The following is a 24,620-nucleotide window of genomic DNA, read 5'->3' on the forward strand; positions in this document are numbered from 1 at the left end:
CGTCTGACTAAAGCCAGACCTTCAAGTCTCGATTGAAAACCCACCTTTTTAGTTTAGCCTTCCCGGCTTCCTAGAGCATGCCTTTTAAGTGTACTTTCTTGCCCTCCCATTTTCCTCTTTTGCTTATATTGTTTTATCAATTTTATCTTTAAGTCTTACTTGCTTATCTGCGTACTTGTATGCTTGGTTAATCAATGCCTCCCACCTGCTAGCTTATCTGCTTTTGTATTTTGCTACTGTTTTATTGGATTTTGTGAAGCACTTTGGTGTATCTCTGGTTTTAAATGTACTATACAAAAGTTGTATTGTATTGTATTTCGTCTCTAGATGTGGATGTGTGGATCCACATCTGTGGATGTGCATCCTCAGTTAGGCCTGTGATGGACTGGCGGCCTGCCCCACATTCTATCTCTTGCCTTTTAAAAATTTTGCATATGCTTAAGTGAAGTTAAGAAAGCAGTAATGAAAAGGCACGGATGTATAGATTACTGCACTTAAAATAGGAAACTGTTCAAGTACAAAGAACGAAGTTTTACTTATTTTTTAGGCTCACCCTGGAAAACTGATGGATGTGAGACTCAAAGCTTCAACCAATCAGATGAACAGGACATTGCGTGCTATTGTGACCATACTACACCGTTTGCTGTTCTTCTGGTAAGTTGTTCCTGATGAACTTCTTGTTTTTAGCCGCTTTCAGTTTTAAGATATAAGAAAAATAAATCTAATTATAGAGATCTTTATTCAATATGGGTTCCAGAGGTTAGGTGCGACTGAAAATCCCCTATTTCCTAATTTTCTCACTTGTTTTTAGATATTGGTAAAAGTAAATATGTAAACTACAGACAATTTTCATCACTTTTGCAGATAAGAGGTCAAATTGCAGCAGTCCACTGGAAAATATTGTCATACATCAGTTACATAGGCTGCGGTCTGTCAGCTTTCTTTACTGCTTTGTCTCTTTTGATGTATGCTTTCAGTCGGTATGTATCATAAAATTAGCATGCATAATAATGTGCTTGTCTGTGGACTTCACATATCTGATTGTTTTTTTATTTGTCTCCTCTTCAGTAACCACAAACTGGACTACTCACTATCTATTCACGTATCCCTGAGTGGGGCCTTGTTTCTGCTCAATTCATCCTTCCTGCTGACTGAGTGGGGAGCTACACTGGACCTAGAGGGCGTGTGTGTGTTTGTTGCAGCATTCATGCATTACTCCTTGCTCTGCAGTTTCACCTGGATGGCCATAGAGGGACTTCACCTCTATCTAATGCTGATCAAGGTGTTTAACACCTACTACAAACACTACCTACTGAAACTTTCACTTGCGGGTTGGGGTGAGTATTGCAAAATTTTCAACGGTATTTACTACATGAGAAAAGAGGAAAGGGTTTATGAGGAAACTTGCACTGAACCAGAGATCATGTAGACAATGGCTGCAATCACTATTGAATGTGAAAGTATGGGTAGCTACTAGGGCTGGGTGATATATCAAGTTTTTAAATATATCGATATATTTTTATAAGAGATATTTGATGTGACAATATTGTTTATATCGATATAGTCTATGCTATGTTATAATTATACTTGTGGAGCTGCAAGTTTACCTCTCTTTCTCCCACTTTTGCCTACGCTACGTTACTCTGACTCCCCTCTCTACTTCACTGAATTCACTAGCTGGGCCCACGTCCTCATATTAGGTTTGACAAAGTACTGGTAGGTAAAAGTGAATGCTTTGACACGAATTGAGCTGCGGTTTGGGGAAGGCCTCGAAGGGGACTGGCGATGGCTCCCAGGCCTGGCCGATCCCCATGCACTAAATAGAAATGAGGAAGTTAAAGAATTGAGAACAAGGAGGGAGGGAGGGAGGGTGAGGCACGTAAACAACGATCAACTGCTTGCAAGAAAACCATTAATCAGCATATGAACATTAACTGATGCTACTGAAGTGAAGCAGAGCAAAGTTACAGAGGTTTTATTAGAGAGCGAAGCAAGTGAATAATGCAGAAAACAGAGCGTTTTAGACGGGAAACAATTCCTGAGAGAGAGAGAGAGCTCTGCACTAAGCATGATTTTATCATGGTGGAAGCAAAACAGCAAAAGTCAGAGGGAATTCATGACGATGTTTATGTGAAGCGAAATGTGAAGCGATCTTCTTTTGCTGCTGGTTCAGTCAATATTGTTTGGAGAGAGATAAAAACCTGCAGCATCAGAATCGAGCGCAAAAAGGACGTAAACACAAAGCTTTCGGCTTTCAGCCCCGACGGCGTGTCCATGCCCGTGCTGTCAGGTGAGAAAGGCGACATCTCACTGATTCTGATCAGTCGGTGGGTCCGCGTTTTGTGTTTACATCTTTGTGCAGAATCCCTGTACCTGCTGTCGTTTACTGTTTTAGCTGTTTGGTGGTTGTTGAAGTTTTTTGATGTTTAACCTGAGATTCAGGCGTTTCGAGCAAAATAAATGTATATTTAAAATTCGATTCAGCATTTTAATGAATCGATATCACGCTATCCAAGCTAGAATCGATTTTAATCAATAAATCGATAATCAAAACCCACCCCTAATCCCGACTAAAGGCTGGAGGACTAATAGTATTTTCACCATTTACAACAGCGCCATAAAGTGCAAAATGAAGACTGTGTGAAACTGCGTGCTGTAGACCGCAAAGTCTCCCAGCCTCCTGCCCCGAAACAAACCACCTTACCAAACTCGTATACCGTATTTTTCGGACTATAAGCTTACACTAAAATCCTTTCATTTTCTCAAAGATCGATAGTGCGCCTTATTTATAAATTCTGGTTGTGCTTACTGACCACGGACCGATTTTATGTGGTACACAGCACTCAGAAATCTGTCAAAAATGTTTTAGTACGACTTTGTTAAGCTACATTGCTGCACCACTTGCTGGAATTGTCGGAGCATTACGGCTACCGTAGTCAGGAGCCTCGCAGAGTGATACGTACTGTGCTTCAACGTAATATTGCCATATTGTGTGTGTATAAGGACCACAAATGACACCTGTTAAGAGACATGATTATGAAGCGGATTTCAAACTCAAGGCTGTCAGTCACGCAGTAGAACTTGGGAACAGAGCAGCTGCGAAATCTGTGTGAACCTGCATCGTGAACTACGAATGATTAACCCCTGTGTTACGTCCCCTGGCTAGTCTAGGGGGTTGAAGGGACGAACATAAAGGTGGATAGTGAAGGAGGAGCCAAGATGGTAACTTTAAAAGGTTTATTTAATGCTGGTGATGAGATTTGGGTTCAGACTGAGGTATAACTTCAGGGAGAGCCATGGCCAACATAACAAACAAAACATCCCTGATGTAAAAATAAAAGAAACTTACCTAACTCCAAAGAAAACAAAATATACAACCTATAACCATAACCTACCTAACAACACATAAACAGGAGAAAACGGGATGTCAAAACAAAAGGCAGCTCTCCCCTACAAGCAGTCTGAACATGAAAACAACAATGCTCATACAAATCACAAAGGCATGCCAGCCTGTACAGGTATGGCAACCAAAATGGCCAGAGGGCACAGAAGCACAGCTCCACAGGCCTTAAGTAGTGCTCTGCTGATTAACAATTAGCCGGACTCTGAGCAGCATCCAATCAGGACAGAGGAGGTGGAGCCTAGATGAAACAAAGAGTTAGTAGGGAGAAGAGACATCCTCCTGGGGGATGTAACACCTCTGAGTCAATTGTGAAGTTTGAGCAGAAGCTGAATAACGCGACTGAAAAAAATCGCACAGTGTATGCCAGCTTAACAGCCCTAGTAGCCACCCCTTTTGAGATTTCCTTCTACATTCACTGTATGATTAATGAACACTGTTAAAATTGAACAACATCTCTTAGAAATATGTCTGACTTCTTCAGACTCACTTGACTGCCAGATTTCCCTAAACTTATGAATGAAGTCTTTCATATGCTGGGTGCCTCTTTGATAGTAAATAACTTGGTGTTAAACTGTGTCTGTGTCTTATTGTGTGCTTCTTAGGTATTCCTGCTGTAATTGTGGCAGTCTCTGTAGGAGTGATGGATTGCAAACAGTTTTATGGAGTTAAACAGATGACCATGGCTGACACCAACCAAACTAGTTCGATGTAAGTAAACCTGCTTTTGGCAAGACTATAAACTAGCACTATGCGCCTTTAGCAATAGGAATCCAAAACCATGACTGAGTTTGCAGGGCAACCTGTCTGCTACACATGACACAGGCCATGTCCACATGAATACGTTTTTATTTGAAAGCGTTTTGGCCTTCCATCCACACTGGCAAATGGAGCATTTTGAAAACACTCTCCAAAGCAGATACATTTGAAAATGCAGTTTTCACGTCGCAGTGTAGACAACGAACCCGGAGCCTTTTCGAAAACGATGACACATTTTAGTTTTCAAATTTATCCAGGCTAGTGTAGACGTAGCCACGGTGAGAATTTTCATGCCACACAGACATATTTAAAAACCTGCTGAACATTATGTAGTTTGTAATCAGGATAGCAAATAAATTAAATAACGCACTGGAAAAAATGTTCTTTACAGGATGTTCCTGCCTATTAAAGTAAGATCTGTCTTACAAAGAAGTGCGTACTGCTGAAACCATAAAGTACCAACAACCAAGTTTCATATCATTATGAAATTATACTGTTTCTGTTCTTTGTATGCTGGACTGTAGGCAGACTATGCAGCCACAGATTTTGAAACTGTACTTTGACAGCTCTGCCTGTTTTACAGCTGCTGGATCACTGACGACACCTTCTTCTACTCCTTGAACCTGGTATATTTCACCCTTGTTTTTATCTTTAACACTGGCATTCTCACGGCAGTGGCTTCTAGCATATGTAAGATGAAACAAGTGTTACAGACTACCTTAAAGACAGGAGCCACAGCTAAGGGGAAATTGTGGGGAGACCGAGAGAGGCTTAACGCATCCTGTAAGAGTGGCCTAACATTGTTTGGTCTTACCTGCCTGATGGGTACCACCTGGGGCCTGGCCTTCCTGGGTTCTGGATATATCAACTACCCCATTCTCTACCTTTTCTGTATCCTCAACTCCACACAAGGTCAGTTTAGTGGTTTGTGTTTGTGTGCAAGTGATTTGGGCATTTTGTGTCTGATCTGTTCATTTGTTTCTCTGGTTTTCTTGATAAGGTTTCTTTATCTTCCTGTGGATTTGTCTGTCAGCAAAGAAGCAGAGAAAGAGGGCTAAGGAGGACCGAACATCTTCAGCTCCTGTGAGAACTACAGAAATCAAATCTGATTAGAGTTACTCTCTACCATTTCTGCTCTACATGTAATCTTCTGTTATGTTAGATTTAAAAACACACTGAAACTTTAAATACTATTGCTTTATAGTATGTCTGTATTGTCTATATGATTTAATATTTTTTCTGTTTATATTCTGTTTATTTATTTTTTTCTGTTTAGTCAATCATATATATTTTACCTCTAATATTCTTGATATGTATAATTGAGCAATTTGTATATATTAGAGCTATTTCTTAATTTTTTTTTAAAAAAACTCTGTAACATATTTAATTACTTTAGTCTGTTACTGTTAGTGTCTTGGAGCAACTATAACCCACATAATTTCCTTAGAGATTAAAGTATATTCTGATGTATGCTTCTGAATAAAGTTGTACATGATATATGGTAGACTGGTAATGGACTGATTCTTATATAGCGCTTTTCTACTCTCCCGGAGTACATAAAGCACTCTATACAACATGCCTCATTTACCCAAGCACTTCTAAGCTCAAGTGCAAACTAATCTACATTCACACTCCAATTAACATATCAGAGGGCAACTTGGGGTCAGTATCTTGCCCAAGGATATTTGACATGCAGACTGGGGAAGCCAAGGATCAAACCGCCAACCTTCCAATCAGTAGCTGATCTGCTCTACCACATGAACCACAACCACCCCACTGAAGTGTTGTTAAGTTTCTATGGGCCTGAACACATGATTAACTTTGCCCTTTTCAGACTTTCTCACACGACACACTGAAGAATTAGACCATTTCTTCAAAATGTAATATGCTAGTGAAAAATATCTCTGTATCCATCCAGGTTAATGTTAGGTTAACTGTGCTTTCATTTCAGCACATGCACCAATAGCCCAGTGACCTTTGGACAACCCCCTGTTAAATAGATAACAATTCTTTATAAGACCGATTTATAATATAGTGATGTCATCAGTGTGATAAGTCGGTCTGACTGATTTATTCAGAATTCATTGAGATATGTAATACCATGCATATGATAAACAATTTACCGAACTGTGGATTTTGCAAAGCTGAGCTAGTGAACTAATATTAACATCTGGAAAAGATCCGGAAAAAGAGTAAAATAGATCCATTGCAATGAACTCCTTATGGAGATTTAACTTTTCTTCCTTTCCTGGTGTGGTCCAGAGAGACTCAATTTTTATTATTACAGCATTTAATGCACCATTTATTCCAGACTTCAAATAAAGGGTGCAACAGTGGTCTGTTTTCAGTTTGACATTTTTTAGAGAAATCAACTTTCTTAACTTCTACATGTTTAAATCCTCAGTTCTTTTCTCAACCTCAGTGGGTTGTAATAGTTCTCTGAGGTTTGGCCAAAGGGGCCAAAGGTAAGAGATGAGAATTCCGGAGTAAGTACTCAAAATTCCCATGGGATTAAATGCAACAATAATATATGGTATTCACAGTTAAACCCATGTGATCTAAATATAATCTAAATGTAATATGCATTTTAATACGTCACAAAGGTAAATGTAGTTAATTAGAGCAACAAAACTATCATATGAATCACAAAATATAATTCCCTCGTATGCAACTTCGAATGTTCTAGAGATCTGTGAAGGTAGCATATTAGTTTTGAGCGGAGACTGAGAAGGAGAGAACGTATAGCGGAGAAACACACGGGTGTCAGTTCAACACGTGCGACATACTTGGCTTTGTTTGTGTGTGACCAGACGTTAACAGTGTGAGGTGACATTTCCGAGAGTCGCACCACAGTGTAGAAAGGTGTTTTCAACTGCAACTGCTAAGGTTAAAGGTTGGTCGCGACAACTCGTCTGATCAGCGGACCCTGATATGGACCGTCGGAGGGCTGTAAAGTGACTTGCTGGCGCGCTGTAGCACAGACAGCGCGGTGTCCTCAGGAGGAGCCGAGAACTGGATTCAGTGGACTGGTGAGCAGCCACCGACAGAGCCACTGTGTTTCCATTTTTATGTGCAGTGTCTTTACTTATATTGGTCAAGGGACTTTATTGAACAGGATTTACAAAGGGGTTATGCATAAAAATAAAAATAACAGTTATGACTTTATATCTTTATGACTGCATGTATGTTACTGTACATACATAACCAGTCCAGTACTTTTTGGCCACTTAAAATATCTTTATAGAACTCTTGCTATATTTGTTGCAATTTCTGTTGTCCTCTTCGCCAGATTACTCTTAAAAAGCCATTTTTTTAATGTCAACGAGACTTTTTAACTGGACAGTAAACTAAAAGGCACTTTGCCAAAAACTGATTGTGGCTTCTACCTTGTGATAGGAATGTTGTTTGTGGCTCAAGATGACTTGATATCATTCATGAGGGATATATTTGACACATTTCACATAGCATAGGCCAACAAGTGTGGTTTGCTTTTTTGTTTTTTTTTTGTTTGGGGGGGGGGGGGGGGGGGGTAGCAGTGTAACTACGGGCCATCGCTTCTTGGTAAATACCGAAAATCAGTTTTTGACAGGCAATCACATTTTGGCACAACACCACCAAGATGTGATAACCTGCTTCTGTGTTGCTTAATAATATTTCATATGGTATTATTTAATTTAAAATATCTATTTCATTTTCTTGTGGGGATAGGTTAATTGGATAATCCAAATTGTCACTATAGGTGTGAATGTGCGAATGAATGTCTGTCCCTGTGTGTTGGCCCTGCGACAGACTGGCGACCTGTCCAGGGTGTACCCCGCCTCTCGCCCTATGACAGCTGGGATAGGCTCCAGCGCCCCTGCGACCCTGAAAAGGATAAGCGGAAGCGAATGGATGGATGGATGGATGGATGGATGGATATTTCATTTTCTAAAGTAACTGTGATATCATTTGAATTTATAAAAAATGTGTGTTTTTGTACATTTTTATGCTGCACCAAAGTACAGTAAATGTTCTGTTCTTGTGCTTAAGTTGTCTGGGATCAATTCTTTCATTAGTGTTTAAGTGTAACATGCAGGCAAGGGGTTTATGGTTAGTTTCCTTGATTCCTGTCCATACCAAAACCATTGTGGAATCTGATGCAATAACTAATCCAACACCCAAAATAGTGGGTCTAAACTGATGGGGCAGGGATAGCTCAGTAGGTAAAGTGGTCGCCCTATGATCGGAAGGTCGGCGGTTCGAATCCACTTAACGGCTACCCTGAGGTACCCCTGAGCAAGGTACCGTCCCTACACACTGCTCCCCGGGCGCCTGCTTAGTGGGCTGCCCACTGCTTCACTGAGTGAATGGGTCAAATGCAGAGAAAAACAAGTAATTTCCCCATGGGGATCAATAAAGTATCCATTATTATCATTATTATTATTATGTAAGAGGGTTTAGACTCAGTATAACGGGTGGAGTGCTACACTTTTCATGACATCTGTTGAAGTTCTTAGACCTGATATATAATTTTGAATAATTTGTGCATGTCTTTATGAAGGTGTCTGACACATCTTCTTGTCGATCTGGTTACCCACTAGCAGAGGAAGAACAGAAAACTTTCCTTGCCACTACTTAAAATGATAAACCTGTAATACCACAAGTCCATCACACCAAACCTCATTAGATCTAAGGTAAGTTTAAAGCAAACCACTACTAACGGAATTTTTGGAATAATACATGAGCTATTCTGATTAGAAATGAAATAGACTATGTAAAGAGAAACAGGTCAGGAAGAATAGAAAAATACAGCAGTCCAGTTACCTCCAAAGACTTTATTTTCAAAGATTTGCATCTTATTTTACTGTGTGCTGCAACCTGTAGAACTGGTGTGGCGCAAGTTCCTGTTTTACTTCCTCAGCAAGCTGTAAGTATCAGCACTTCTTTAGTACTTAAAAGTACTTGATTATTGTGGTAGCACTGAAAGAAATTGCCTGATGTGAGTCATTTCCTTTTCTGAGCTGTGAACCACAGATCTGTTAAAGCATGTGATATATGTAGATATGAAACTCCCCCTCATTCAGCAAACGTCAACCAGAAAGGAAAAATACCCTCTGGACCTCTTACAGCAGATCTATATCTGTTGATGAGTGAGACGCAATGTGGATTATACTTTTTATCACAACAGCCCTCTGTTTTTCTATGTCCCGAGCTATTGGTGAGTAAACCTACCATGTTATCACTCTTATGTTGAAAGGAGTATACTTGTGAAGTGAATCTCAAAGTCATGAATCCTTGAAAAAGTAAAATTACCCAGCTTCTTTGTTACCAATAGCTATTAAAGACTCTAAGTCAACCAGTTTCACAAAACTACCTGCAATTTTATCAAGTGCTGATCAAATACTTGTAAAATAACATCTTGTCTCTCATGTGTCTCTGGAGTTAGATGCCACTTAGACGTTTTATCAGCTTCCAGTCTTGTTTAAATGTATTCATTATGCTAATTTTGGTCTTTCCTTTTCTGTGTGTTTTACTTTGACAGACTTCTGTGAAAATGTTCTTAAAGAATGCCGAGACAGTGACCCATCATGGATAGGGTAATGCAGCTTCTACTGTACATGTCGCATTCCTGTTTGTGAAAAATAAATTGTCCTACATGAATGAATAAATGCTGTCAGTACTTGTTAATTGTTTTCAACAGTGGCTGCTTTTCAGTGGTTTTACATGGCTTCATCATCAAATAAGAATCATTAGAGTATTAGTATACAGCCTCTAACATATACTCATTGTAACAAATACTGCTGTTTCAAACAAGAACACAGTGTAACACTTTGGAATAACCATAATTTTGTATTATTGTTTAAGTGTATTGTGTATGTTGTCGTGTATTTAAACTTGTTACATACTTGATTTATCTAGAAACATTATTTGGATGATTTACTGTACTTTTTATATTTCTTTCTTATTTTTCTTTTTGGATTTTGTTAGCTGCTTGGAATTGACAAAGCTGTAGAATGTGATACTGTGATAATATGGACATTATTATTTAATTATTGTCAGAGTTTCACAGCTCAGCATTATTTTGTGCAAATTGAAAAGCACTGAAGGATGCTTAAACCAAATACAACAGAATCTATTTCTGTTCATCTCAAATTCTTGCAGTTTCATTTTTTCTCCTTTAAATGTATATCCATGAACAAATGAAGTAATCAAATAGCAGAGAAAGGTCCACTATGAAATAATTGATCTTACTTCTCATCTCTTTGCATTAGTTTGTCTTTTTTATCCTCAGTTATATCCCTGTTTGCATGTTTATATATCTGAACTATGTTAAATATCTGTTGGTAGTTGTTACGAGGATCGAATTATGACCTGCAAAACAGGTCGCTCCATGACAGGCATCAAACAACTCAAAGTAGACTCGCTTCAAGAGGTGAGGTCATTTGGAGCTGAAGTGCTTTTTAGAAGTGAAAAAGTTACATTTGATCTGAATTTCTGTATTTTTGTATTAATGAACTCTAATTACTGACAACCAACACATTTTTTAAAGTTATGTTTTCGTGTATGCTTTTTAGGTTGATGTGAGTCCTACATTTGAACATAGAGTTCACATCCCATCATCAGCTCTCCAGAGAAGCAGAGGAAATGTGCCTGAGGTGGATGTCCTGGTGGTGGCCTCTGTAATAAACAGCAGTTATTTTAAGGTTGGTAACGCTAAAAGCAACAGAAAAAAAACTTAAATATTCCCACGAGCAGAGTCTCTTCACAATCAGCTGTTGCTTATCATGAAAAATGATTAAAAGTTGCTCCTTTAATAAAGAGTTGTTTTCACTGAGGGCCACAATGAGAAATGTTTGCTTTAATTTAGTCTAAAATGTTTGTCTTATATTTGTCTTATATGACAAATTCCTCAACCAGTGTACAAACAACTTTATTAGACTTTAAAATGTTTATTTCAGAAAAGTAATGCATTCTGACTACAGTTCTATAAAAAGGCTACTCACAACAACAATCTTTGGCTACCTTTACCTAATATTACTGTCACGGATTGCCGGGGCAAGCCGTGTGGAATGTAGGAAGGACCCAAAAGGCAGCAGCTCTGGTGCAGGTGAGTGTTTATTAACAGGGGTGGGTAAGTACAAACAGCGGTGGCGACAAAACATGAAACTGGAAACCTAAACTGGGTAAACTAATAAGACAAACCAGAACGAGGATGCAGGGAGGTCCGGAGAAATACATATGGGAAGACGCAGGGAGACCAAGGGGAAACAACACAGACGAACCAGCAATTACTAAGACAGAAAATACAACTTAAATACACTCAGAGAACACAGGGAGATTACACACAGGTGGGAAACACAGCTGGGAGTGATTAACATAACGAGACTAGGGAGGCAAACTGAAAACACTCACATAAGACGCAGACCTTCACAATAAAACAGGAACACACGGGCAGAACAGAGTAAACACTAAACAAAGGAAGAACAGAACCAAAATCGAAGAGAAAACACAAAATGCTGGGTCAAAAGGACCCAGGATCATGACAATTACAATTTGTTTAATGGTCTGAAACATGTAAGTGCGAGAAATATAAAAGAAATCTTCAAAATGCAAATACTTTGTTCATAAAACTGCGCTTGTGGCTGTACAAACTGTAGCTACAACTAGCCAACATTTAAAAAAAAATATCTTGAAATTTAACTACAAGTCCTCTGCCAGGATTAAAGGCTAGATTAGTTTTTGAGATTTGAGATACATTTTTTCATATTAATCCCACCCTAACATTTTATTTATTTTATTTATTTATTTATTTTTTAGAAAGAGGGGCAATACATATTAATGAACATTTTAACAAATGTAAATATGCCAGATTATAGGCTTGGGCTAATTTCCATCTGCAGAACCTCTGGCAGGTTGGTGTTAAACACAAGTTAGTAAAAACATACAGAGACACTATTTACAGGTCATGTGACAAGGACAAAAACAGTGATCACATTATACTAGAACAAACAATGACAAGGAGAGTGGACACAGAGGACAGTATAGATAACAATAACGGAAACACATCAATTATATTGCACAAACCCCAGTATTGTACATGCCCTGACCATCGTGATATTGCGTTCACCCATTGCACTAACAGTTGTTTCCCTTTTTGTAATACACTAACTCTTTTTCACGTCCAATATAACGCATGATTATTAAACATGATCACATGTTTGTGTGTCCCTCAGCCGCCCTTTTAAGTGACTCTTAAAGATGGGTAGACTTGTACTTTCCCTCACTGACAGTGGAAGACTATTCCAGAAGCTCACTCCCTGATATGACAGAGCATTCTGTGAAAAGGTGGTCCGCCTGAGTGCCAGTTCACAATCACTTCTAACAGTGGCCTGAGTTAGTCGAGACCCGGCAACACTGCTAGACTTTTGTTTAATAAAATCACTCATTGGTGGAGGCGCCACTAACATAACTGTCATGTGCCGTCCTTTCAGCTGAGTCCTCCCCAAAGAAGTAGGATACCACAAATTCACCGCAGAAATGGCAAAGTATTTAGGGACTCAGCCGTATGTGTGCGGGCAGGAAACCGTGCAGTCGAGAATCTCTCACAACCCATCACGTTAACCTTCAAACACAACAAAGAGGTAAAAAGACAAAAGTGTTGGACGAACATCTTAAATAGAAAATGTAACAACCTGTTTACCGTTCATTTTGATTCCAGGTTGAAAGTGGAACGTGTGTATTTTGGAAGGAAACATCAGCAAAGGATGGAACAGGTACTACTGGAGATGTCAACCTTCAGTGTTTTTGTTTCTAAATAAAATGACTTAGTTACTCCGAATGTTTTCTTTATAGGTTACTGGAGCAATGAAGGCTGTGACACAAATTACACGGCACATGAATTTATTTGCAGCTGCAACCATCTGAGCTTCTTTGCTGTGCTTGTGGTGAGCTGAAAATCTCTTCCTACATATGATAAAAGCCTTTGGCAAACACCATATTTATCTAATTAATATTTAATTAGATAAACATGTTGATAAACAATTTGAATTGAGAGGCTGTCTCAAATTTATACTGTATAAATAGCCACATATTTAGTTCCAGTCTTTCCACAACCAAATGACCAGAACTGAAATGTCAGCAATACACTCAAAGATGATAATTATGATATTTAAATTATAATTATAGTTATAAGTTCACTGTACACATACTTTGTTGTGCATGTAAAATAACAATAAAGGGCTATTCTATTCTATGAGCAAACTAGTGTGTTACACATAGATTGTATAAAAGATAGAGGGAGCCACCATGGTATCAAGTCACAATTTAAGGCTATGGGTCAGCACACCTGTCACTCTAATTTTAAGCTTTGCCAGCACATGGATCACTTACAAAAATAATTAACTCATCATATAGTTGTGATGAAGGGTGAACCAACCGATACATTCCCAACCATGTATTGCACCAAAATGTCTTGCCATCTTAACATGGAAATTTAGCAATTGATAAATTAACAAATCTTGGTCTACTACTAAAACAAATTTCTTATGTAAAATACATTTCAAAACAACAACTTCATCTTTTTATGTTGCAGAATCCAGGAATATCGGTGACAAAAGCTGATGCCGACAAGCTAAACTACATCACTTACATTGGATCAGGATTCTCCGCCCCCTTCGCACTGATCAGTTTGTTCATCTATATTTATCTACAGTGAGTAGATATCATATTATTCACATTTAAAACTTTATAGTTTTCAGTTCCCAATTGTGATCAAATGAGAAACTGGAGAAAATAGACTGTATAAAAGCTATTGAGTTCGTTAGTGACAGCAGCTCAGTGATAAGGTCTCTGACCACAACACCCACACTCAAACATCAGCAGATGAAAATAAGAGATGAAAAAATAAGAACAAACCGATACTCTTAAGAATTTTGCATCTCAAACGATGAAGAAATTAAGGAAGTACCAGGTTGTTTCCAACTGCTTCTTAAGCAAAGTATGCACAATTTGGACTTCTATACCTGGCTGATGCTCATACTAGCCTTTGGCTTCCAGCTGTCTTCCCCTAAATCAGTGATTAATGACCCACTCTTAGTCACGTTAAGTTTAAGGAAATCGTCATTCCGAACATTTAACAAATGCAGGCAAAGCATCAGCCAGACCTGACTGTGAGGTCTGAAGAGGAGGCAGCAGTGCAGTGTTATCAGGAAACTTCAAGTCTAGGAGCTGTCTGTGTACATGATAAAAACCAGAGGAGAAAAAACACAGCCCTCAGGAGAGCTGGAGTTTGATAGGTTTGAGAGGGTTGGACATTTTACAGAAATCCCATTCAAGTTTCTCAGTTAAAAAATTCAAATGTAACATTAAAATCTGATCAAGTAAAATAATTTCAGAGGCCAGTCAGTCCATCAGTACATGGGGCTGCACCTTATCAAAAGCAGAAGATGCTTATATGCTGTATGATCTAGAACAATGAGCTTATCATCATCTATATCAATGCTTACTTTATAAGCAAACAGCAGTGGCTCTAATCTGTCATCAGTTGAGGACACAACCTCATCAGTTTTTTTTTTATCACAAGATGTGTAAATACAGCTGATCTTAACTCATTTAGTTTTCTTGCATCTTTTTATAGTATTGTGATTAATATGTTTTTTTTCTAAATGACTTCACATCAGTTACATTTCATTTGTTCTGTATGCTGGTTATGTTTCCACCCTCTACACATCTCTGTACGATTGTAGAAAAATCCTCACTGAGCTAGATGGCATCGGGGGCCAGCAGCTGTCCTAATATTCACCATTTTCAAGATGGTTTCAGCCTGTTCTAGTGACATGACAAAATGATTCTGAGAAAGATTCACTAGTATGAAAAAAACATTTTTTCATTTCACATTCCTCCATTGCTTCCTCACTTCTCCACAGCTGGTGTTAGCAGCAGCACCAGCAACCTGTAAGGATTGGTTACTATTTGTTGCTGGTTCACAGTCAGGCAACCCTGACGGCTTACATGCCGTTACTTTGACACATTTTGCTGCATTTATGTTTAGTTTAGTTTTTTTTATTGTTTTCTCTCAGCTTTCCAGCTCCACCTTTTCACCACTTCTTCCACAATAAACTTTTTCACAAGGTGCGTGAGAAGGTAGAGGGGAGCCGGTCACATTAAGAAAGTTGATTGAACAATCCAGTGGCAGTATTTAAAAAATGAACAAATGGTGTCAGTGCTTTGACACCTGTTGTGCCAAGGTAGTTATCTCCTACAGCATTTGTGTCTCCTGCGCTCCCAACGGGGGAGAAACTAATTCTGTCAGGGATAACTAGCTTTGCATGACACCTGGTGCATGGTGGCCCTTCAGGCAAAGACAAGCAAAGGGAACCCATACAGTTAATATACATACATTTAATAAAATGTAATGGAGTAGCATGATGGTGCAAGTATTTCCCGTTTTTTCACAATATTAGTTTTGGCTATGATATTATACAGAAGACAACTTATTACAGGAAGAAGAGGAGTGGGAAAAGGTGGTGGTACTAGGGGAATCGAGGGGGGCAGTATATCTTGAGGTTCAATGTTGTTATGGCACTGAGAAGTAAACTGCTTTTGACGCTGTTTCTCAGGTGGCAACAGGTCAAAAGTGAGACCAAGATTATTTACTCAATCCTGCTAAATTGAGTAAGTCCTGTAGAGAGGCCGTAGTTTCTGCACAATGTGATACAGTACTTTCTGTAAAAAGTCATGAGCTGTTTTTGACTCACTTTGGTCTTCCCGAGTACTCTGATGAAATGAAGTCATAGCTGTACCTTCTGCTAACTGCAGAGTCTTCTTTAAATTGCAACAATTAAAGTCTCACAAGGAGGAATTTAGCAAATGGAGCAAATAGAGTCCAGTTTGTGCATTAGGTCAGCGATTATCTGAGGAGTAGCTGACATGTTGACTTGTGGATGATTAAACACTGCTGTATAAAACAACTGTTGTTGTTTGGCAAATAGAATACATGGAGTGAATTTATCCACAGTTCCACTGCAGCAGTACATATCCTGATGTTTGCAGTATTACACCGCTTCCATTTACATAAACAGCTGGTATCTGTAGAGCTCTGTAGGGAAAGAAGAAACTCTTGACTCAGACTAACTCTCCTATGTGTGTCTCCACAGCAATGTAATTACATAAAATAAAATAGAATGCACTCATACTCTGCATCACCAAAGAACTTACTAATAGCCTGTAATACTCTGACAGAGTATATCTGAGTCTGGTTTGTGGCAAAAACCTCTGAGGACACAGATACTGTGAGTTCCTACTGTGCTGTTTATGAACTAAAGGGTCGAACTTTTGCTACAGATGTATTTGCTAACTTTTGTCAGAGTTCCCTGTATAAAGAAACATCCCTCTTCCTTTAACAGTTGTCTCTGCAAAGAATGATGAGCGTGTGTGTCACGGTCTGGCTGGCAGACCGTGGGGATGTGGGGAAAGGAGGACCCAAAACGCAGACTCTGCGATGCAAACAGTGCTCTTTATTTACAGTGAAAAGGCTGTAAATACAATAACTCCCCGTTGCTCCCTCGAACCCCGTGTGCGTGCTTCCCTCCGATATCTGTGCTCGTGCTCCCCGCTGTTGTGTTTCCGCACCCCCGTGCGTGCTGCCTCTCCGGACCACTCCTCCTCCTGTAGGGAAACCAGAGACGCAGCCGTCAACACTAACCCTCGGCGGGCATATACGCACAGCACAGACCTAAGCTAACACACACTGACTTGGTACGATAACTCAATGATCCCGCGCCGGTGGGAGCTCCAACTCTCTCCTAAGTAGCTCCCCCGACGAGCCCTGATCACCAACAGGTGTGGCATGAACTTCAGGTGTGGCCAGTCCTTCCGCAGGGCCACACCCCTCAGGCCTGCAGGTGGCTGAGCTCCATCCTCCAGCCACACCCGCAGACATACACACCCATACCCTGCCTATACATATGAGTGGGACACAGACTAACACAGCACAGTGCAGAAAAACACACACATCACCAAAATAATAATAATAACAACAATAACATCAACAGTCAAAACTGCTCACGGACCCCGAGTCCTCCAGAGCTGGATCCGTGACAGTGACAGTGTGAGGTTGCAGAGATTGCGTCACAAAAGCTCAGTTGCTGCTTACATTTTGGGAACTATTTTTTTTCAACATGTTGATACTGGTATAAACAAAATGTAGTCACTTCCCCAGAGACATCTTCTGTCAAGTAGCCTCAAAGAAACACTGCTACGAGGGCCTGGAAATGCCATAAAAAAAACCCTGAACATTAAGAAAACAAACTCAATAATATTAATGGTTAAAAAAATGTGATTGTGAATGAAATTTGTAAAGTAATTAATTAAAGAAATGTTGTGTACATTAATATATCTGCCTGAGAGTGATTTTGTCATGTTTGTCTTTGTAATTTGTTTGTTTAATGAATTTGTTGATTTTCCCATTTCAGTTCAACCCATATTCTGTTACATTTCTAACATTATATGATGCAAATGAGGCGACTGCTACTCAAAGTGTGGTATTAAGTGAACTTTGTGGCTACATCTAGTTAAGAGACCATTAGAGAAGTGAGGCTACAGCCTCATGGCCTTTCTTATATATAGTTTTATCTGCTGCATTAGTGTGGAGTTATTACCATCATCTCACATCTAAAAAGGCAAGATAATATCCACTATCTCCACAGTTGGCAACAAGAGAATAATTCTGTTTCTGTTTTAGTCGGCGGCATCCTGAGAAATCCATAAGTCTGCACATGCAGCTAACAGTGGCGATGTTCTGCCTCCATCTCACCTTCCTGCTGTCCAGCCTCCTGGCCCAACTACTGAAGGAAAAAGAGGACGGCTCATCTTGCCTGGTACTGGGTCTGGTTTTACACTGGTCCCTGCTGGCCACCCTGACCTGGAGTGCTCTGGAGGGGTTCCACCTCTACCTTCTGCTCATCCGGGTCTTCAACATCTATGTGAGGAGGTACCTGCTCAAACTCAGCCTGATTGGATGGGGTGAGTGTCGTTTAGGTGGGACGCTGCTCTGCAATACACTGTCACAAATCTTTAAATGAAAGTGGATTGTGTTGAAGTGTTACATCACAATAAAGGCTTAAACCCTTTATTCTGATGTATTGTGATGTCAAGTAAATTCGCCTTATTTGCATAACCTACTGTATTTAAGCACAACAGACACTGACCAAACACTAGGGCAAATAGGTACAAAACTACTTAAAAAAATCACGAATCATGAAATGTCTTGTATGTATTTTAAAAGTAATTAAATGACACTGTTATAAATTAGGCCTTAACTGAAAAGCCTGTCTAAGAGAGATGTGTTTTAAGTTCAGATAATAATACTGTGAAACAGACGATCTGATATGGACGATTGTATATTGTTCAGCTTTAGTCATTCTAATTTATTCTGTTGTTTAGAATCAACAGCTGTTGGTAAGATCACCTGTGCAGTCAGCATGGGGCACAAAATTTTAAGGACAGGGTTCGTACAGGTGCTTGAAATCCTTGAAAATGATAGAATTTTAATATTGTCTTTTCAAGGTTTGAAAAGTGCTTGAATTTCAGATGTGGTGCTTAAAAGTGCTTGAAAGTGTAACTGTATGTCATCACCACAAATAACATTCTGATTGAATAGTTTTCTTATCAGATAGAGAAATAAAATGAGTCGCAAAATGTAAAAACAAAATTTCAATTTGGGTCGAAAGTGCGGACTTCAAACTATACACCAGTTTTTAAATTGTGTTGATCGGCCATGTAAAACCAGAGGTATGATAAAAAATACACGCAATGTTTTTTTCTTAATAAAACAGTGGTGTTTGCAGGGGGAACAAACAGCACTAGCAATCACTCTCAGCCTGGGAGTGAAAAAAAAGGAAAAGAAAAAATACTCCTTCCCTATTGGTGGAAAAATGTACCATTTCGACCAATCAAAAAATGTGGCATTTGGTTGTTTAGGAAGAGGGGGAAGTTTTAGGAGTGACACCAGCGAGAGAGAGCAAGTGAGCGAAAGAAAGAGAAAGTGAGTTTTGATAGATACGTGATAGATTTGTGACGTTTACCATGTTTGGAGTCTCACGTTAGTGTGTTATCTTGTGTAGTTAGTGTGTAGTGTAGTCGTTGTTTTGTTTTGTGAGTCACTTCTACTAGAGAATGTCACAGTTGCTGCAAAAAAGCCACAAAAGGCAGATCGCAGTGTAAACGCTGTCTCCAGGTGGAAAACAGGAGTGACACACCTGCTGTCAGACCTGCAGGTTTATCCCTGTGCTGTTCTCCTCTGTCTTAGTGGATACAAATTATATTTTGGAGTTGCATAAAGAATTTGTGTGCCTTCCTATTTGGTGCAGAACACCTTACTGTTCTGTAAGTAGTTTTAAATGGTTATATAAAAACGTCTTAGCCTTGGTTGCATTTTTGGGTGTAAATAGTACCATATAACTTTGTTGTTTGCAAAACTTGTGCATATTTTTTTTAAATGTACAATTTCTATTTGCATTTCAAGTCTGAATTTAGATCAGTTGTGCTTATACAGTATGTCAAAATGAGAACATAACAGATGGGCAAGATAAACAGTTTTTAAAGGTGAAATATAGACGCCAAATAAAAAGTAGTCAAAAATGGCCAATTATACCCTGGACCCCAGAGGGTTAAAGGCTAAAAGCAAAGTTGTCACCAAGTACTGTTTATATTTCTATGTATTTCTGCAGGCACTAAGTATTAACTTAGTGCCTTTGGGTGAAATAATGATAATATGAGGGACCGATCCATTCGGTCACAAAGAATAGCCACTTGCTACCAAAGTTCCCCGGCTTTCATTCACAATGTGATTATCGTCAGCACCTACACATTAAACTACTTAAACATTATAAATGTCTTCAAGCTCACAATGAGGCCACAATAAGGCCTGTATCTACTGTCTCAGTGGCTGAGACAGTAGATACATTTATATGTGTTTTTATAAATGAATATTTCATACTTTAAGGCTGCCTGTTTATTTAAGGGAGATGAACAAAATACTGTAGCGGGTCAGGGCTGTTTGGGGTTTGACAGCTATGTTTTGTTGTTCCAGGCGGCAGCGTTATGTTGCCATGGTTACAGGTGATGCTCTCTCTCTCTGCGACTGTGTGTTTCTGGGTGGAGAGAGCGCCTTTTTCTTGTGGTTGTTGTTATGCTAGAGCTACGCCGAGCAGTTGAGTTAGCAGCGTTGTGTTTCCTGTTGAATGCTAATAAACGGCTGTGCTCCCTGGCTAACTCTGTGGGAAGCAAGACCAAACGATCCCTTTGCCTCCTCTTTGTCTGAGCTCGCCACAATGCATTAGAATTGTACGTGATAATATCATAGATGATAGATTAAATAAAAAATTTTAAGTAGATGCTTGTGCGTTCTTAAAGTCTTATATATTGAATTGAACTATGTGATCTATTCAAAGCCTCTTGCAGTCAGTGCTGTTCTCCATGCCTGTCTGACTGTACATGATGTTATTAGCACAAACACTTTAAAGGTGATCATTTAGGACTTCAGCAATAATGCAAACAGCAATGTAGTTAAACATCTTACAGTTAGTTTTATTAGGAATTAACTTAAAAAACAAACAAACATCTGTCTCCTATTTTTTGTGTCATACAGGAAAGAAGCATCAATATCTGATGAGAAGACTTATTTATTTCTGTTTTGTTTGTTTTTTTCAATAGGAAATGAATATCTAACAAGTTGATCTGATCACATTTTCACATCTTAATTCTTAAGTGAAATGCGCATTTTGAGTTTATACAATATATGCATTTAAGGCGACCATTTCCTTTTGCAGTATGTTTGTCTGGTGCGTTTTTCTATGTCTTAACAAAAGGGCAACAAAGATGTTTAAGTTCACCTTGGATGATTTGTTTTAATTTTCACATGGTCTTACTGAGGTGATGCGAACTGAAATTTGCATTCTTTGGGGGGGGGGTAAATGTGAAAAGGGACCTTAAAGCAGAGGAACAGTGACAATAATGCCTCACGCTGTCCTAAAGAACACTCAGCTGACATTAATTCTGTCTTCCATGTTTTCAGGTTTTCCTACACTGGTTGCAGCTGTTTGTGGGATTTCACGTGTTTATGGCAAATACACTCTGAAATACAGCAACAGCAATTTAACACAACACATGTAAGAACCTATCTTTGGTATCATTTTATATTAGAGTGAGCCAGGAGATTTTATTTCTTAGCAAATTCATGCTGTTTTTTTAATTTCTTTATTAATGAGCAGGTGCTGGATGAGCAACGAGTCTGAACAAAAGCTCCTCGTAGTCAGCTACATCACTACCGTGGCCTTTCCTTTCTTGGTGGTTGTGTTCAATGCCTGCATGCTGGGGCTGGTGGTGTTTAAGATGTTGGAGCTAAGAAGGGGTGATAGAAGCTTTGGAAGCAGCAGTGACTGGAAGAAGATAAACAAAGAGAGAAAGAAGAGGTTATGGAAGGACTGTGTCACAGTGCTGGGCCTCAGCTGTGTGCTTGGGTTACCTTGGGGGTTAGCCAGCACTACATACGTTTCACTCGCTGGGATCTACGTATTCACCGTATTGAACTCCCTTCAAGGTTAGTATGTGATCATCATGTCAAGGATTAACTGGACTTTGATCATTTAATAGAAGAACTGACAAACTATGTCTCTCTCTTCACAGGTCTATTTATTTTCCTGTGGTCTGTGGCGATGGCCTGGTCAAAATCTCAACCTGAAAATAACTCATCAATCAGAGACTCTTCCTCTCAGAAAATGATGACTACTAGTTTCAACAGCAGAAACTGAAAAGACTAATGCATTATCCATGACCTATATTAGGTGTTGCGCTTCTATTGATATGTAGTTCAGTATAACCAATAGGGCTGCCACGATTAGTCGACTATCAAAATCGACGACTGATTTAATAGTTGACGCGTCATTTGAAGCTTTGTTTGCTTTTTTTGATGTATTGTGCACTTAGAGATGCTCTTCTGTATAACCTGGTTGTAATGAGTGGCTCTTTGAGTTTACATTGCATCACCCTTTGAGGTCTTTCTGATAAATCGTTCCTAGTGCTGTACCTACTTATAATTAAGTTATTATTTATAGCAGCTTTCAGGTAAAAAGGAAAAACAACTAGAGTAATCTCTAAATGATCTATATACATTAAGAGTATTTTAAAATACATTGTATTTAATCTCCCCAATTCTTCCCAGATACTGATACTGTTAATATTCAACTCCATCATCATGACCTGACATAAGAAGTCTAACCAGGTGGCAGGTGCCACAAGGTGGCAGCAATACCCACAGGAGACACTCTTCTTCTTTTTTTATGCATGAAGATAAGATAAGATAAGATAACCTTTATTAGTCCCACGTGTGGGAAATTTGTTTTGTTACAGCAGTGGAGAGTGGAAAGTTACATGGAAAATTAGAAAAAAGAAAAACACTGGAATAAGATATCAATAGATACTGTGCGCAACTGTACACAATAGAATATAATAAAATAAAATACTATATACAATTGAATAAAATAGAATACAAATGCTATATACAATTGAGTATAATACAACGATGCCAGAAAAGAGTATTGTACTTAGTGTTATTGCTATTGCACATGTGTGGATGTGTGTGTTTGTTCAGTTAAAGTCTTTGTTGTGGAGTCTGACAGCAATAGGGAGGAAAGACCTGCAAAATCTCTCCATCCCACATTGTGGGTGCCACAGCTGCCACTGAAGGAGCTGCTCAGTGCTCTCAGAGTCTCCTGCATGGGGTGGGAGATGTTGTCCAACAGGGATGACAGCTTAGCCACCATTCTCCTGTCACTCACCACCTCCACTGCGTCCAGAGGGCATCCTAGAACAGAGCTGGCCCTTCTGATCAGCCTGTTCAGTCTCTTCCAGTCCCCAGCAGAGATGCTGCCCCCCAGCAGACCACACTGTAAAAGATGGCTGAGGCCACCACAGAGTCATAGAAGGTCTTCAGGAGTCGGCCCTTCACTCCAAAAGACCTGAGCCTCCGCAGCAGGTACAGCCTGCTCTGCCCTTTCCTGTAGAGGGCGTCTGAATTATGAGTCCAGTCCAGTTTATTGTTCAGATGAACACCAAGGTACCTCTAGCTGTCCACAGTCTCAATATCAATACCTTGGATGTTCAGTGGTTGCAGTGGAGGACGTTTGTGCCTGTAGAAGTCTACCACCAGCTCCTTGGTTTTACTGGTCTTGATCTGGAGGTAGTTCTGCAGGCACCAGTCCACAAAGCCTTGGGTCAGTCGTCTGTACTCCCTGCCGTCCCCATCAGTGATCAGGCCAACTATTGCAGAGTCATCAGAGAACTTCTGCAGGAAGCACTGGGTGGAGTTGTAGAAGAAGTCTGCAGTGTAGATGGTAAAGAGGAACGGTGCCAGAACCGTTCCCTGTGGGGCCCCCATACTGAACTCTTATGAATTGCTCATGCATTTCATGCATGACTCCATGATCTGCTTTTTACCTGGATGGCCAATGATGCACTTCTGTCTCCTGCTGATAAAGGTGTTTATATCCCACCCCTAGCTCCTGAAACTGTCAGGAGTAGTGCAACATCACTATGTAGTACATGCTGTTTGGATCAAACAGTGTGTGATGTTGTTTAAGCTTAGCACAGGATATACCAAGAAACACGTTTCAGGTTATAGATGGAAATAGAGGAAACAGTTTGCTAGGAAGCCTGCTGAGTCTCTCTTACGCAGAACCCTGTCCACATCTTCTAAGATGTTTTTCTACACTGATAAGATAAGATAAGATAACTCTTTATTGTCATTGCACAGTCATACATAGTACAGTAGTACAATGAAATTGGAAAACTGTCCTACGTCGGCACTACATATAACACAACACGACACGATATGACACATCACAACGCAACAAACAACACAACACAGTATATTAACTTAGTATAAAAAAGAAGAATAAGTGTATTTGTATTGCACACTGTTATTATTGCACATTAATTATTATTGCACCTTGTTATAAATATAAATATTATTATTGTTATTGTTTTAAACATTGTTACCTCTGCCTTAAAAATTCCAGGGAGGTAGCCAGTCAGGTCAGCTATTTACATTGTGGGCTTTCATCAAATCTTTTAGAAATGGCATAATATGATTCACATCATGTATTATAAATGAAATCTTACATGTGCTGGTTGTCTCTTGAATATGATCTTTGACATGTCACTCTGCATGCATGTTATTGTGTGAGGATTCCTGGTGTAATCATCCAAACCAATTTCCTCTCATATGAGGGTGACAGATTAGGTATTCTCAGACCTCGAGAAAGTGGTGACACATCTGAATAATTTAACTTAAAGAATAACTTAAAAAACAATTCAAATAAATAATTAAAAGACCAAATTTACCACTGACATTCATGCCAGTGATGAGCGTATGTAAACTTCTGGCCACTACTGTCAGTATCCGAGCTCTGATACCAGGGGAAAG

General features: G+C 39.3%; 2 protein-coding genes across 4 annotated transcripts; both read left to right on the forward strand.

Annotated features, from left to right (window-relative positions):
- The first annotated feature begins 898 nt into the window (after positions 1 to 898).
- On the forward strand, positions 899 to 5,512 carry LOC146718199 (adhesion G protein-coupled receptor G2-like). The gene is made up of 5 exons (XM_085433859.1): positions 899 to 980; positions 1,069 to 1,337; positions 4,006 to 4,111; positions 4,743 to 5,071; positions 5,160 to 5,512. The coding sequence occupies exons 1-5, from the start codon at positions 964 to 966 to the stop codon at positions 5,270 to 5,272; spliced, it is 834 nt and encodes a 277-aa protein (XP_085289985.1). The 5' UTR covers positions 899 to 963; the 3' UTR covers positions 5,273 to 5,512.
- Positions 5,513 to 6,922: 1,410 nt separating this feature from the next.
- On the forward strand, positions 6,923 to 24,356 carry LOC146718200 (adhesion G protein-coupled receptor G1-like). 3 transcript variants are annotated; one of them, XM_085434136.1, is made up of 15 exons: positions 6,923 to 7,188; positions 8,700 to 8,832; positions 9,023 to 9,065; positions 9,223 to 9,356; positions 9,681 to 9,735; positions 10,487 to 10,571; positions 10,714 to 10,842; positions 12,631 to 12,780; positions 12,858 to 12,912; positions 12,992 to 13,083; positions 13,731 to 13,849; positions 17,880 to 18,160; positions 21,213 to 21,306; positions 21,409 to 21,737; positions 21,824 to 24,356. In XM_085434136.1, the coding sequence occupies exons 4-15, from the start codon at positions 9,299 to 9,301 to the stop codon at positions 21,946 to 21,948; spliced, it is 1,572 nt and encodes a 523-aa protein (XP_085290262.1). In that variant the 5' UTR covers positions 6,923 to 7,188; positions 8,700 to 8,832; positions 9,023 to 9,065; positions 9,223 to 9,298; the 3' UTR covers positions 21,949 to 24,356. The 3 variants fall into 3 exon arrangements, with proteins under 3 accessions (XP_085290262.1, XP_085290099.1, XP_085290179.1); XM_085433973.1 differs by having other exon boundaries at positions 9,023 to 9,356; XM_085434053.1 differs by lacking the exon at positions 6,923 to 7,188 and having other exon boundaries at positions 8,663 to 8,832; positions 9,023 to 9,356.
- Positions 24,357 to 24,620: the final 264 nt, after the last annotated feature.

This window comes from Copadichromis virginalis, linkage group LG1, assembly GCF_057382275.1.
Source record: "Copadichromis virginalis isolate Kocher_CV1m ecotype Utaka linkage group LG1, C_Virginalis_male_GT1.1, whole genome shotgun sequence".
Lineage (NCBI taxonomy): Eukaryota > Metazoa > Chordata > Actinopteri > Cichliformes > Cichlidae > Copadichromis > Copadichromis virginalis.

Excerpts from the sequence above, each read along its gene's own strand:
- LOC146718200 (XM_085433973.1), top strand. The coding sequence starts at position 9,299 with ATGTGGATTATACTTTTTATCACAACAGCCCTCTGTTTTTCTATGTCC. Across the intron at positions 9,736-10,486 it reads AGTGACCCATCATGGATAGG|TTGTTACGAGGATCGAATTA; the intron begins GTAATGCAGCTT and ends ATCTGTTGGTAG. Across the intron at positions 13,084-13,730 it reads GCTTCTTTGCTGTGCTTGTG|AATCCAGGAATATCGGTGAC; the intron begins GTGAGCTGAAAA and ends TTTATGTTGCAG.
- LOC146718199 (XM_085433859.1), top strand. Across the intron at positions 1,338-4,005 it reads ACTTTCACTTGCGGGTTGGG|GTATTCCTGCTGTAATTGTG; the intron begins GTGAGTATTGCA and ends TGTGCTTCTTAG. Across the intron at positions 4,112-4,742 it reads ACCAACCAAACTAGTTCGAT|CTGCTGGATCACTGACGACA; the intron begins GTAAGTAAACCT and ends CCTGTTTTACAG.